At 40.7% G+C, this 16,181-nt stretch overlaps 1 protein-coding gene across 1 annotated transcript in view; it reads left to right on the forward strand.

Moving 5' to 3' along the window:
* Positions 1–16,181, forward strand: part of LOC138959356 (nucleolar and coiled-body phosphoprotein 1-like) — a 37,958-nt gene that overhangs the window by 5,800 nt on the left and 15,977 nt on the right. Inside the window, exons 4-6 of the mRNA XM_070330786.1 lie at positions 14,083–14,247; positions 14,719–14,850; positions 15,371–15,463. Of these exons, the coding sequence (XP_070186887.1) occupies positions 14,083–14,247; positions 14,719–14,850; positions 15,371–15,463 (390 nt within the window). The remainder of the gene's footprint in view (positions 1–14,082; positions 14,248–14,718; positions 14,851–15,370; positions 15,464–16,181) is intronic.

Here is a 16,181-nt window from a genome sequence, read left to right on the forward strand (position 1 = left end):
AAACTTTGTATTTATGTAAATCTGTTAGATTGAGCTGTCGTAATCTATGCTAGTCCAGCACATTGTACAGTAGGGAAAACGAGGTGTAAAGACTTTGTGCACAACAAGTACTGCATGCACACTGACTCGCTAACATAAATATGACCTGGCTGCTCTAGGCACAGAACGTTAGAATTTAAAGCAAATTATTTGCATAAGGACTTGGGGAAAATTAGATTGAGGAGGGAGCCATTAGTTAATAGTATCAGACCTGTTTACACTACGTTTTGACCATAGAAAACTACAAAAACAAATTTAAACTACGTAACTAATAAAGAGAATAATAATAGAAATAAAAAAAACTATCCATTGTGATCATTTTCTACGTATTTTTGACTCACATGCGAAGCAAAAGTGAGTCTATGTACTCACCCGAGTCGTCCGTCCGTCCGGAAAACTTTAACGTTGGATATTTCTTGGACACTATTCAGTCTATCAGTACCAAATTTGGCAAGATGGTGTATGATGACAAGGCCCCAAAAAACATACATAGCATCTTGACCTTGCTTCAAGGTCAAGGTCGCAGGGGCCATGAATGTTGCCTAAAAAACAGCTATTTTTCACATTTTCTCTGAAGTTTTTGAGATTGAATACCTCACCTATATATGATATATAGGGCAAAGTAAGCCCCATCTTTTGATACCAGTTTGGTTTACCTTGCTTCAAGGTCAAGGTCACAGGAGCTCTTCAAAGTTGGATTGTATACATATTTTGAAGTGACCTTGACCCTGAACTATGGAAGATAACTGTTTCAAACTTAAAAATTATGTGGGGCACATGTTATGCTTTCATCATGAGACACATTTGGTCACATATGATCAAGGTCAGGGTCACTTTGACCCTTATGAAATGTGACCAAAATAAGGTAGTGAACCACTAAAAGTGACCATATCTCATGGTAGAAAGAGCCAATAAGCACCATTGTACTTCCTATGTCTTGAATTAACAGCTTTGTGTTGCATGACCTTGGATGACCTTGACCTTGGGTCAAGGTCACATGTATTTTGGTAGGAAAAATGTGTAAAGCATGTGAGTCGTATGGGCTTTGCCCTTCTTGTTATTTCTTCCGACTACTTTTTTCGGTTGCGGCAAAAGTCCGATGCAACTTTTTGCCCAGCTGTCTTTTCTCTGCTTGTCACGTTCAGAAGCACAGCCGCCCGCTTCAAAGAATCGTAATGAGCATTGCTCGCAAGCCAGTACTCTAAGTGTGAAGAGCGGGCGCCCAACTAATTGAACGCGTCCGCCATATTGCCGCGATCATGTCTTCTTCGAAGAGAGTGAAACAGACGAAGATCTTGAAGTACTAGAAGATAGTAGTAGTGGGGACTGACAAGTACCTAAGCCTAGTAAGGTTCTCCTACCCTTTTTCACATAATGGACTTGTAAGCGAAAGTTCCATCTTATTTTGTCAGTGTTCAGAGAAACTTTCTATCGGCAGGCTCAAATTTGGAGTTTTATAAGTCTTGTTTCGTGTTTCATTATGAAAGGCTCTGTTTTATGTTGGGGATTTGATTATGTCAACTTGCAGTGCGTGTGAACACTAACATACTGATGTACAATGCAGCTAAAGGGTAGTAATATTTTGACAACCTCTTGAGAACATTGTACATTTGTAGCAGCATGGCTACCAGTACCACATTGTTCTGTTGTGCAATTTCTTGAGGCATTTGTTTTATTTACAAGTATGCATGCGAGCAGTTGATTTTATTTCTTCACGCAAAGTTGAAAACTACTCATTAAGTTACCGAACTACTCATTTTGGACCCCCAGACTACTCAAAGGACACCTAGGGGTAAAACAGGTCTGTAGTATGATAATCACAGTTTTACTCCCGGATGTTGTTTCATTGGTGGGGAGGCAGGTATTCAGGATTTTGTTTTCACTGTAGGCAGGTTTGACAATCTTCAATTACAGACTTCCTTTTTTTTCAACAAAATCAATCTTGACAGAGACCTTTGAAATAATGTTTTTATTAAAGCCTTACATCCTCCTGGATGGAATCAAGACAAAAACTTGTATGCAGACGCATTCTTGTCGACATAATGTGATATCTTGTTACAGTACTCTATCAAACAAAGGGATAGACTTAAACAGAATTGGATAACCATTTATTCAAAGAATATTGTCCAGAGGCTTTAATAAATTAAGCAATAACAATGCAAGCAAAATATCATTTCCGAGTTCGGTGAAAAAAAGCAGCAAATAAGGACTAATTATGGGAATTCCGTTCTTCTGAACTGCTCTTTCGCTGTGATGCACGTCATGAGCATACCTTCAAAAAGTAACAATGTTAATTGCACTCAATTTCTCTTTTTTTTTTTTATTTTTTTTTTTTAAGTAGAATCATTGACCATTAAAAAAAAAAAAACGATCTTGGAAAAAAAGTTGCATATTCTTAGAAATAAATACCTGAAAATGTAACCCTACCCTCTAAATGGTGACATCATCATTGCGAAAAAAATACGGAACAAGTCATGTGAAGCGATAATAAAACATTAAGTTGGTTTGAAACTAAAAGATCAACATTGGAATCAGGGACGAGTCATTAACAATGCTAGTGAGATTTGGCTATCCGAAACCAGAAGACCGAGACGGGTTGCCTCCGCGATGCATATGAACAAAAAAGGCGATTTTTCTCATTTCAGCAGATTTTCACACTAGGCATGACATATCTGTTTATACATTGGGATCCAGGAAATCGAAAGGATACAATGCAATGACTTTTGAATCTGTAATCAAAAGTGTTATTATTATTTGCAATTTTTAGAATGTTATGTAACAAATTTAATAATACAATTCTGAACTTTCATAACTTGACGAAATGTAAAACAAGTCGCGTGAAGCGATATAAACCTGTAGTCAATCTATAGGCATCAAATTGAAGGATAAACTCAAAAAAACGTCATCGGCGAGACTAAATTCAGATAGTCTCGGTTAACCATACCTGAAAACCGTCACGGGTCACACTCGTCTCCGCAAAGCATACTCAACCTGTTTTCTTTAATTCTGAACGTGTTTTTAAAGTAAACATTACATATGTATATATATTTTAAATCAGAAAAAGATAAGAAGTACAATGCAGTAATGTTTGAATCTGTAATGAAATATTTGTTATTGATGACTTATTCGCTTATTTTCAAGCTACCTAGCTCTAATGCAATATCAAAATCCCGACTGAGTCAAAGATTACTTGACACTGACAGTTCCGCCCCAACTATCACAAAAACGGAAAAGACGTCGTCAAAGACTGTGGCAGAGTACCTTAATGCAGTCCTAGTATCCACTACAGACTGAAGGGAAAAATGTACCCGATGCTCCCCTGCATGTCGTAAGAGGCGACTAACAATTCTGTTTCTCCTTTTAGGCCCAAAAAAAAAAATAGGGTAGGTAGGTAGGGATTTTTTTTTTTTTCTTCTTTTTTTTCCCCCCAAATGTAGACCAATAAAACTAACTTTAAAAATCCCATCTCCCCCCTTTCCCTGTCGCGATATAACCTTGAACGGTTGAAAACGACGTTTAACACCAAATAAAGAAAAAGCAGTCCTAGTATATATCCACTACAGACTGAACTGTGATATAGTACCTGGACGCTGTCCCAGTATATCCACTACAGAGTGAACTGTGGCATAGTAATTGGACGCTGTGTCAGTATATCCACTACAGACTGAACTGTGGCATAGTATCTGGACGCAGTCCCAGTATATCCACTACAGACAGAACTGTGACATAGTACCTGGACGCTGTCCCAGTATATCCACTACAGACTGAACTGTGGCATAGTTCCATGGACGCAGTCCCAGTATATCCACTGCAGACTGAACTGTGGCATAGTACCTGGACGCAGTCCCAGTATATCCACTACAGACTGAACTGTGGCATACAGCAGTCCCTCTCATGAACGGACACCCTTGGGCCATAGCAAAAGTGTCCGTACATTGCAGGTGTCCAGTCACGGGAGGGGTGACCACACCACCCCCTCCGCCATACACTCACACAGAGACACACAAACAACAGGATTGAGTCAATGCTAATCACTTCTTGTGGCTACTAAACAATAACAACAAACTCCTAATACTTCTTTAAACGTTCTGTAAAAATGATTTGTATGAAAAGTGTTGAAAAGAAGAGATCAAATAAATCCTCAAGGCAGTGAACACACTCACCATGCACTGACATACGAAAGCAGCCACACAAACACAGCACAGAGGAGCGTGTGCAGATGCTTTGCAAGAATAAGCTTGAAAACCAGTTTGAATAAATAGCAGCAGATAGAGCTGAATGTCATAATCATGTAATTTATTTTCTTCTTGTCTGGCTTTATTGACTGCATGCCGATCATGTGGCATGGCAGTGACTTTTTTTTCACTCTTCAGTCGGAAATACACTGTACATAACACAGCTCCCACTCTCCCTCACTAATGCCTAGCCCAAGCCGTGACAACTGATGCTTGGAAATTGTGTGGAAGAGTACACCTCTCTATTTCTCTCCAATGCTCTTCCTGCTAACATGTAGTGACACCAGACACCCCACAGAGTTTAGCCAGCTACCCCTCCACCCCCCCCCCCCCCCCCTCTCTCACTCCCTCCAGCCATGTACTGTTTGGGGCTGTGGCCAGAGAGGCCAGCTGCACTGTTCACTCAGAGCAAAACCAGTTGACTGTGTAACTTTTGACAAAGCAAGACAACTGAAGGGTTCACAGATTAGGCAACCGATTCACTGGTCAAGGCTGAGGGGAAACGAGAGTATCTTGTCAATGAAAGAGTTTACATACAGACACACGATGCTGAGAACTGTGGCCGGTTTTTCACTCTCTTTCGCTCAGGACCTTCATCGACTGTGGTTTCTGTTGATTACGTCCAACAGACAAGAATAAAGAGCACAGTGCAGTTTCATGTTGGCATCTTCGCATACATGTACTCCACTCCTGACCAAAACTACCCCCCCTTCTGATGGGTACACGTGCACTCAAGTTATCAGTGACTGTCATCACGCCATTGCGGCTGTGATCTTTGTACCAAGAGCCGGACTGCTCTGTTATCGATTTTGTGGTGAAAATTTGACGATGGTCTGTCCGTACATTGGAGGTATGACCTGCTGTTGGGACCGAAAATGAGTGTCCGCGTCCACGTTTTGCAGGTGTCCGTTTAAGGGGGGGCAAATATAGAAGGAAAACACTCCGTGCCGAGCAAATGTGTCCGTACATGTCAGGTGTCCGCTCACGCCGGGGGCCGTACATTGCAGGGACTGCTGTAGTACCTGGACGCAGTCCCGGTATATCTTCTACAAACTGAACTGTGGCATAGTGCCTGGACGTTGTCCCAGTATATCCACTACAGGCTGAACTGTGGCATAGTACCTGGACGCTGTCCGAGTACATATCCACTACAGACTGAACTGTGATATAGTACCTGAACGCTGTCCCAGTATATCAACTACAGGCTGAACTGTGGCATAGTTCCATGGACGCAGTCCCAGTATATCCACTACAGACTGAACTGTGGCATAGTACCTGGACGCTGTCCCAGTATATCCACTGCAGACTGAACCTTAATTGGCACAAGAATCAGAGAGGAAGAGGTAACCTTAGCCAATGGTGAAAAGGTGGTTAACAACAACCAAGGGCTGTTCTCTGATTCTGAGTCTTGCCATTTCCACTTGAACATCAGCGCACACTTTGATCTTTTTTTTTTAATCCAAGTTGAGGAGATGCAGACCATCGAGAGTGTTGGCCCTACTTAGAGCAAGATGAGATCATCACACCCTAAAAGTGTGCACAGTTTTAGAGGTCTAGCTTCAAAAACATCAGAGATAACCCCAACGTTAAGGTTTTTAAGTCACTTGAGAAAAAGTGACTCTATGTAATCGGTCAGTGTTAGTCTGTCCGGCCGGCCGTCCGGCCGGCCGTCCGTCCGTAGACACCACCTTAACGTTGGACTTTTCTCGGAAACTATCAAAGCGATCGGGCTCATATTTTGTTTAGTCGTGACCTCCAATGACCTCTACACTTTAACGATGGTTTCGTTGACCTTTGACCTTTTTCAAGGTCACAGGTCAGCGTCAAAGGAAAAATTAGACATTTTATATCTTTGACAAAGTTCATCGGATGTGATTGAAACTTTGTAGGATTATTCTTTACATCAAAGTATTTACATCTGTAGCCTTTTACGAACGTTATCAGAAAAACAAGGGAGATAACTAGCCTTTTCTGTTCGGCAACACACAACTTAACGTTGGGCTTTTCTCGGAAACTATAAAAGTGACCGGGCTCAAATTTTATGTGAACGTGACTCATTGTGTTGTGAATAGCAATTTCTTCCTGTCCATCTGATGCCTCATATAATATTCAGAACTGCGAAAGTGACTCGATCGAGCGTTTGCTCTTCTTGTTTGTCTTAGACATGGGGACGGACACATGTGAATCCTAATACTCACCATTATTCAGGTGAGTTAAAAACACTGCCCTAAAGTTTGGCATTTGGAAAGTTAAAACAAGTCGCGTAAGGCGAAATTACTACATTTTAGTCAAGCTGTGGAACTCACAGAATGAAACTGAACGCACTGCATTTTTTCACAATGACCGTAGTCCGCCGCTCATGCAAAAGGCAGTGAAATTAACGAGCCTGTTTAGTGCGGTAGTGGTTGCGCTGTGCTGCATAGCACGCTTTTCTGTACGCTTTGTTTTAACTTTCTGAGCGTGTTTTTAATCCAAACATATATCTATATGTTTTTGGAATCTGGAACCGACAAGGAATAAGATGAAATTGTTTTTAAATCGATTTCGGAAATTTTATTTTAATCATAATTTTTATATTTTTAATTTTCAGAGCTTGTTTTTAATCCGAATATAACATATTTACATGTTTTTGGAATCAGAAAATGATGAAGAATAAAATAAACGTAATTTTGGATCATTTTATAAAAAAAATAATTTTAATTACAATTTTCAGATTTTTAATGACCAAAGTCATTAATTAATTTTTAAGCCTCCAAGCTGAAATGCAATACCAAATTCCGGCCTTCGTCGAAGATTGCTTGGCAAAAATTTCAATCAATTTGATTGAAAAATGAGGGTGTGACAGTGCCGCCTCAACTTTTACAAAAAGCCGAATATGACGTCATCAAAGACATTTATCGAAAAAAATAAAAAAATATCTGGGGATATCATACCCAGGAACTCTCATGTCAAATTTCATAAAGATCGGTCCAGTAGTTTACTCTGTATCGCTCTACACACACACACACAGACAGACACACACACACACATACACCACGACCCTCGTCATGATTCCCCCTCTATGTTAAAACATTTAGTCAAAACTTGACTAAATGTAACAAGTCGCGTAAGGCGAAAATACAACATTTAGTCAAGTAGCTGTCGAACTCACAGAATGAAACTGAAGGCAACGCAACGCAGCAAGACCGTATACTCGTAGCATCGTCACTCCACCGCCCGTGGCAAAGGCAGTGAAATTGACAAGAAGAGCGGGGTATTCGTTGCGCTGAGAAGGATAGCACGCTTTTCTGTACCTCTCTTCGTTTTAACTTTCTGAGCGTGTTTTTAATCCAAACATATCATATCTATATGTTTTTGGAATCAGGAACCGACAAGGAATAAGATGAAAGTGTTTTTAAATTGATTTCGAAAAAGAAATTTTGATCATAATTTTTATATATTTAATTTTCAGAGCTTGTTTTTCATGCAAATATAACATATTTATATGTTTTTGGAATCAGAAAATGATGGAGAATAAGATGAACGTAAGTTTGGATCGTTTTATAAAAAAATTTTTTTTTTTACAATTTTCAGATTTTTAATGACCAAAGTCATTAATTAATTTTTAAGCCACCAAGCTGAAATGCAATACCGAAGTCCGGGCTTCGTCGGAGATTACTTGACCAAAATTTCAACCAATTTGGTTGAAAAATGAGGGCGTGACAGTGCCGCCTCAACTTTCACGAAACGCCGGATATGACGTCATCAAAGACATTTATCGAAAAAATGAAAAAAACGTCCGGGGATATCATACCCAGGAACTCTCATGTCAAATTTCATAAAGATCGGTCCAGTAGTTTAGTCTGAATCGCTCTACACACACACACACACACACACACGCACAGACACACGTACACACACATACACCATGACCCTCGTCTCGATTCCCCCCTCGATGTTAAAACATTTAGTCATAACTTGACTAAATGTAAAAATGACGCCAAGTATCAGACAACCTGTGGTGCATATGACACAATTAACTCTCGTGACGAAACGATTGGTTCGTGACTTCGCGTCATGAACCGGTTCATGAATGGCCCTTGTATGAATAACATTCTTTTTGTTGGGATGACGTATGAACCTCATCATTAAAGTGACTTGGAAAATCGGTCGGATTAGGTACCCCCAAAGTCGGTCGGAATTGGATACACTTACCCTATATTCATCCACACTGACACGCGCACGCACGCACATATGCAACAATAACCATGACAAAAATCAAACTTTTAAAAGCACTTGAAAGTAAACAAACAAAGCAACTATTGATTCCCTACGATTATATGATCGTGACTGGCTGTCTTTTCAAGTTGGAACGTTTTCAATCTGCTGTCTGACGTTATCAAAGTGTTGAAAAACGTACGGCGATGTCTATAAAACTCTCACTTGACCACAACATTCACAATGCAGTGCATTCAAGGATTGAAAAAAACACTGGCATTGATCAGACACAGTCATTGAATGTTGTTATTTTACACATGAATCTGCTTAAAGGCCCGGCAGGAGTATATAAGGAGCCTGACCTTCTGCGTTGGCAAATCATTTCAAACCTCTTGCAGGCAACGGACAAATACTGCTCCTACATTTTCTTTAATATCTCAGTTAAGCATGAGTTACGGTGTCAGATTTTTTGTTCACACAGCTGGTTTTCACACATTTACCGCCCTATGCACTTAGATAAGGTTAATTCTCCATAATAAAGAAGATATTTGTAAACAAACATTTCAATGGGGATCTTGTTCAAAGAAAAGGGCGGAGTCAACACTCTCCGACGTCACAGATTTACACCATGCGTTCCAAAAATAGCAAAACACGTGGCATGCGGCAATTTGGTTCCAGAACATGCTGTCTCAGGTGCATGTGTATTTGTTACATCGGATATGAAGAAAGAAATGCAACTAACCTTTACCACCAGTTGTGGCCTTGATAGGGTATTCCTGTGGGGTTGGGATAAAGCTCTCTCACTAATTTGAGCACACAGTCGGGCATCATTTCTCGGTTAATGTTTACCCGTGTTGGATTGTCTTGATGTAAGGAAGACGTCTTTTTCGCCAAGTACAATGCACAATTCCAAGCACCGCGTCGGTCTAGCATGGACCAATACTTCTTGTAGAGTACTTTTCTAACGCCGGAATTCCTGCGGTGTGGCAATTGGCCTGTACCTAGCCACCTCTGGCGATGCCGGATTTGTCACACAAGGGCTGCAAAAACAAAAGGCACACTGGCCTACCCCAGAGGAGAGCCCTGTACTAGGACCCGTGTCTCCGCTTTCACCATCGCCTCCAGGATCAGATAACCACGTCTGCACCCTAACGGTACTACACACACGAGAGACAGCCTAGCGCCTCTGTATCGAGGTCACACGATGATGGCCCAGCACCTCTTGGTACACAAGTCGAATCTTTTATTACACACCTTCGAGTTTCAAATGGCCACTGATTCTCAGTAAATAGTCTCCTTATTGCGTTCTCCTGGTCACTTAAAAGTTGAGAAGTGTTAAATCAAATTTCGCCATTTATTTCCACAGACAGAAAGAGATGTCAGTGCAATACAGCTTACAGACCGCAGCCTGGCCCTTACTAAGTTACTATCACCATCGGATGTTGGAATGTGAAACACTCAGGTTTTCCCGCCATCTGTCGACAACACTGATTGTGTTAGAGGCTCTCGCTGGGTGGAATAACAGACCGTGTTCCAAAGTATGCGTATACACTACGTAGATTATCACCGTTGACTTCGTCTACATGGTTCCGCTAACTATAATTACTGTCCCTGAAAGTGCCTCACAGGATGGGCAAGTTTACTTTCAAAACAGAAAGGGGTAATCTAAACTCGGTTTGTTCTAAGTGGACATGGGAAACAAAGGGACTCGGATCTTGGGTCGCCCCTGGCAACACAAATGGAAGAATCCAGGATATGCAAATGGTCTTCTGCAGTTTATTCCAAGGTGGTAGGGGGTTGAAAGGGGGAACGAACGGGAGGGGGGAGGGCGGAGGGGACAGTGGTCGGTGGAGCTACTATACTAAGACTGCAGCAATGGACTGGTGATGTGAAATCATCACCCACACATTTCGAGGTACCCTCCCCCCTCACCATTCGGTTCACAAGCCTGTTTTTGTCCTTGGTCAGTTTGAAAATGATTGGTTTGTTCAAGTATTCCGCCAAAAAAATGCGCCAAGATTTCCCTCCTCATTTCAGTGGTGTTTGACGCTTGCCCCACTCACTTAGTCAGAGTCTGATGCAAAAATTGACTCGAGAATTCTGTTCATTGACGTTGTGACGTACTAAACTTGTTTATTGTTCGCGGTTTTGGCTGATTCTGTGTTGTTTTTCTGTTAATATCAGCGAAAGTACCATCATAGCGGTGACTGAGTTACAGCAACCAAGACTAAGTTTCATTTTGTCCGTTTGACTAGCCTGACATCTACAGCCTTGACATTGTTATTCTGTTTCTCTCTGTGTGACTGATTTCTTTGACACAAAGGTTCTCTGTGTGAAAGTTCAATTGTATTGTAAATATAAACAAAATACGCAATCAATATGCAAGATATCACAAATGTTCAGAAACGAAAATATGTGAAAAACTCTGAAGAAGCTGAAAAGAAGAAATGCTGCTCGCACAGACAGAAAGCCAGATGGTAAAATTCAGTTTAGCGGTGAGAGAGAGGAAATTAATCTTATTTACGCCCAAGTTCAAAAGGTTAAAACATTTTTGGGAGAAGGAAATCCAAACAAAGAGCTTGTGGACACTATCTTGTGCTTTTTTTATTGACCATAACATTGAAGCTGATTTATTAGAGCGCCCTGATGCCCCCGCGTCCCCAGTGCACTTTGGCCTGTTCGTGTTTACATCGCGTGCCACGCGTTGTGCTATTTTTGCTAAGCCCCGCCCCTTTTTCTGTTGCATTATGGGAGAGGCCGGATTGGCCGTGACGTGTTTAACATTTGGTAAGAAATGACCGTCAATAGTGCCGGGCGGTCGTGAGAATTCAAGGTTTTCAGAGACAGACAGAAAATAACGTGTTCCAGACCTGGGAACCCATACGATTTCGCCGTATTTTGTATGCATGATTGTCGAGAATACGCTCAGTACGGTCAGTGGGAAAAAAATACGACGAGAAAAATTCCTAGACTACTTTTCTTCACAAGCCCATCCTGAAGCCGATCCAGTATTTTGGCACATGATTACGTCACTATATTAGCCGCCGTCGAAAAAAATATAATCGGATCGTGTCAATCAATCAAAACAACCAGGCAAACCAAAGTACGGTATTTGGCGAAATCGGCTCCGAGAATAAACAAGTGAAACAAAGAAGAAAAGTGAAAAAGTTTGAAGAAAAATATCACACACACACACAATTTGTAACCAACACACACATGTAGTCCCGCCCGGAATAAGCTTTTTGGCTCACGTAAGTGTAGCCTATGCGATCGTAACTTTGTCTGTCTGTGCGTGCGTGCGTGCGTGTGTATGTCTGTGGTAGAAACTCTAACATTTGAAGACGTCACATTACATTGACGTCACATTATGACGTAAGAGGGTTAGACGTCACGCGAAGGAAGTACTGAAAGTCTCGGTCATTATTATTTTGAGCGGGCCGAGACTAGTTGGCAGTCGTGTCCCTGTAAGTAGGCTACATGCAGACAGACAGATCTAGATCTAGTGTCTCGCTTTCTTGCACAGTTTCACCTATGCTCTTTCTGTGTGTCTGTGTCTGTGTCTGTGTCTGTGTCTGTGTCTGTGTGACGGAGTGATTGAGTTTGTGTTACTGTTTGTCGATTTCTTACGTGAGCCTTGATGGCTTCGCCTCTTGTTTGGGATGATTTACGACTTTTGCGCACATTTCGAGCAGATGAAAACACATAATGGCGGCTCTCGCTCCTCCAACTATCGCGAGACACAGCAAAAAGCAAAAAGAAATCTCGCGCGCGCGAGATCCTGATACATCCGGTGTTTCTCTGTACGCTTGTCACTACGACTTGTTGACAAACGAAGATTTGCGAAAGAAAGAGAAAAGCGCCGATCCTTGAGTAGAGAGCTAATAAAGTACCGTTAATCACTAATCGAGCGAAATGAAAATCCGCGGCGACTTCCATTAGGTGAATGCTATTCAAGTTCAGGTAACGTTTTAGCCGCATCATTTTATAAGCCGCAATGCAATTTTTTTTTGAAAGTCGCGGCTTGTAGTCTGTCAAATACGGTACAGTTTTTGTCAGTAAAAATTGAAAAAAGCATTTGTTTTAAATTTATAGGTAAACTTAATTAACGGTGTGTCGGACGCGCATGAGGCATGTTTTAATCATGGATGTGCAAACGCTGTGTGGGGTACGCTCATTTTTTTGAAAATACACCAACTTTGTTTGAGAATACTCAAAGTGCAAAACAGGAGTTCCCTGGTCTGGTGTTCTGAAATAAACACATGCCGAAAAATTCTTTAGTCAGCCAGTTGATCATCTGCCTGACAACGGATAGGAAGTGTGAAATTGGTCGCATCATGACAATTTGCTGTGTATGGCAGTTATAACAGACGATTTGTCTGTAGGGCGGTCGTGAGAAAAAATGGGACAGACACCTTGCCCGAGTGACAAAATGACTAAGCGCAAGTAGAATAAGCCGTAGTTAGCCATTCAAAACCATTTCATGTCAACCTTTGATGGAAATTCCTACTTATTAAAAGCATTTTACGTCCAAACCTTTTTGACAGCCATTCAAACTGAACAGATTTGTAATTAATGTTTTTGAGACAGACACATTTAGAAAAAAGACCGTTTACTTCATATGCGATTGTATCGACTAAATATAAACACATTCATTGGTTTTTTTTAACTAAGTGTGTTCATCTATCTCTGTTCTTTGGTTTCTAATGTACTTTTAACTGGATTTCTTTGTGTGTTTTTGTACTGGTGCCTTTGTCTATTGCAATGTGGCTAAAAAGGGAAATCGTGTCTGTCTCATTTCTCACGACCGACCTACCTGTTTCGCAGGTGGGGAATACAAACTTGACTTGAATTCGATCAAATTTTATTTTTCATATGTAAATTCCGAAGACATTCGACATAGACCAGTGAAAATTCACGACTAAACAAAACAAAACATTTTTATTTACAAGAAGAGCAAACGCTCGATCGAGTCACTTTCGCAGTTCTGAATATTATATGAGGCATCAGATGGACAGGAAGAAATTGCTATTCACAACACAATGAGTCACGTTCACATAAAATTTGAGCCCGGTCACTTTTATAGTTTCCGAGAAAAGCCCAACGTTGAGTTGTGTGTTGCCGAACAGAAAAGGCTAGTTATCTCCCTTGTTTTTCTGATAACGTTCGTAAAAGGCTACAGATGTAAATACTTTGATGTAAAGAATAATCCTACAAAGTTTCAATCACATCCGATGAACTTTGTCAAAGATATAAAATGTCTAATTTTTCCTTTGACGCTGACCTGTGACCTTGAAAAAGGTCAAAGGTCAACGAAACCATCGTTAAAGTGTAGAGGTCATTGGAGGTCACGACTAAACAAAATATGAGCCCGATCGCTTTGATAGTTTCCGAGAAAAGTCCAACGTTAAGGTGGTGTCTACGGACGGCCGGCCGGACAGACTAACACTGACCGATTACATAGAGTCACTTTTTCTCAAGTGACTCAAAAATCAAAGTCAGGGACATACCCGACTCTGAAGACTGTGAAACCTGTCTGTACAGTGTACTTTAATGCTCATTAAATCAAGGCTGTTTGAAAGCTGCGTGTTATGAGATGATGCCAATGTTGCAGATGCTGCACAACAAGTTTGGGAAGGAATTTGGCCTGAAAGAGGGCTCGGCATACAGTGGCCTTGTGAAGACAGCCAAACCCAGAAAGAAAGCTGTTCTGGCCCAATCACTTGGCTACAAGATGAAGGACATTATTGAGGAGACATTGAAAGCCAGTGGCAATCCTGTATCCTTTTTACCGCTTCAATTTTCAACTAATTGAAGATGTCTGGACATAATTATGCTGTTGTCTAAGTTTGTTTTTGATTTTTCTTTTTGGGGGGGGGGGGGGGGGGGGGGGGAGGCAGGGTGTTTGGAGGGGTTGAGTTATTATTTTGGTGATTTTCAAATCTGTAATTGATATTCTATCATTAGACAATATGGGCAGAATCCCTATAATGTGTGTGTTTGTGTGATGGTTTTGAATGGTTGAGGGTACCAATGAGAATTGCATTTGTTATTTTTCACGTCTAGGTTTAACTGTTCTGTTAGTTAGGGAGTTCAGTGAAGAGAAGTTTTTTTAAGTTGATACTTTTGCTAAAGGATAAAGTTTAACTAATTTTGTAAGTGTTAAGTGTGCAGTATCAATAATGGGATTGTTAAGGGCAACGCATGGTCGCATTGTTAACACTTTCATTATTTCTTACATCAAAGCCAGAGCAAAGGTATGGTGTTTTCTTGGCTGAAGAAGTTCATCGCAGCCAAGTATCCTGCTCTTCAAATAGAGTTTAGACCTCATTTTCTCAGGAGGGCGTTAGAGAGGGAAATCAACGCTAGTAGGGTTGAGCTGGTGTGTATAATAGTTCCTTTTCCTTGTCTGTATTTCTCTTCCTCTCTCTCTTACCTCCTCCCATACCCCACATCTTTATTGTGCATGCTTGAATGATTATCAGATATTAAGTTGAAAAGTGTTTTTGTCATGAGCATAATTTATTGTCTGTCTTTAAGTCATTGCTCTTCCGTGGCATGTGTATTGAACATATTTCGCAGCTTTGTCTGCTATTCATTGGGCAAACAAAACTTGTTTGCAATTAAAAAACTTGTTTGTAATTACGCCAGATGAGAACTATTTCAAGTAGCTTCTGATAGCTGTCCTGAATTCAAATATGCCACAAATTATTCAGAATGAGAAAGATGATTGACTCAAACATGGGAAAGAAACTTACTTAAAAATTGTTCAGTAGGTTAGATTTCAACCGTAATTGTTTGCATAAAAACCTTTCGTCTCATTTTGATGCGTGGTTCTCTCTTAAAAGAAGCCAAATGCATTAATAATAACATTTGTATTGGAAAGATTTGAATTATTTTAGGTAAAAGGCATTGGATTCTGTGGATTCTACCGCCAGCCTGGACCCCCTGCTGTTGAAGAGGAGCCAAAGCAAAAGAAAAAGGGTGCAAAGAAAGTGAGTTGACCATTGTACATTTTATTTGAAACAAGCTGTTGCTATTTGCTTCTAAAAGTGTTGTTTTGTGTGCATGAAAACAGGGTATTCTTGGTACAGCTTCATATCAAGGGTTTTGAGACCTGGGAACCAAAATGATTTTGCCGTATGGTCGTTGGAAAAAATATGATCAAAAAAAGGTCCTAGACTACTTTTCTTCACAAGCGCATCCCGTAAGTCAACCCAGTATTTTGGATATTGGAATGCTGTGTGGAGTACACTAAAAAATAAAAAATAAATACGCGAAGTTTCTTTGAGAATACTCAAAGTGCAAAACAGGGGTTTCCAGGTCTGGATATTACCAATCCAGTAGCTACCACCATTACATCCAGTTGACCCACGGTGATACAATGGCCCATTGGGATTTCCCGAAAAGCCGATGATCGTTCTTCAGGGGTACTCCATAGTATGCAACCCTTTTATAAATTCGATCTTCAATAATCACTCAAATCTTTGGAATTGATTAAAATGAATACAATACAAGAATTACGAGTTGAGGAAAAAAATGTGGAAACATTACACACAAAAATTGAAAAATGATTTGACAGCTAAGAGATTCGAACTCGTGACCGCCCAAAGTAAGGACTTTGCTTTCAGACACTCTCAGGCATGGGAATTGTCCGCCGAATGGCGGATTTCCGCCGAATTTTTTTTTTGTTCCGCCGAAAATGCAAAAGTG

The sequence above is a fragment of the Littorina saxatilis genome, linkage group LG2 (genome assembly GCF_037325665.1).
Source record: "Littorina saxatilis isolate snail1 linkage group LG2, US_GU_Lsax_2.0, whole genome shotgun sequence".
Classification (NCBI taxonomy): domain Eukaryota; kingdom Metazoa; phylum Mollusca; class Gastropoda; order Littorinimorpha; family Littorinidae; genus Littorina; species Littorina saxatilis.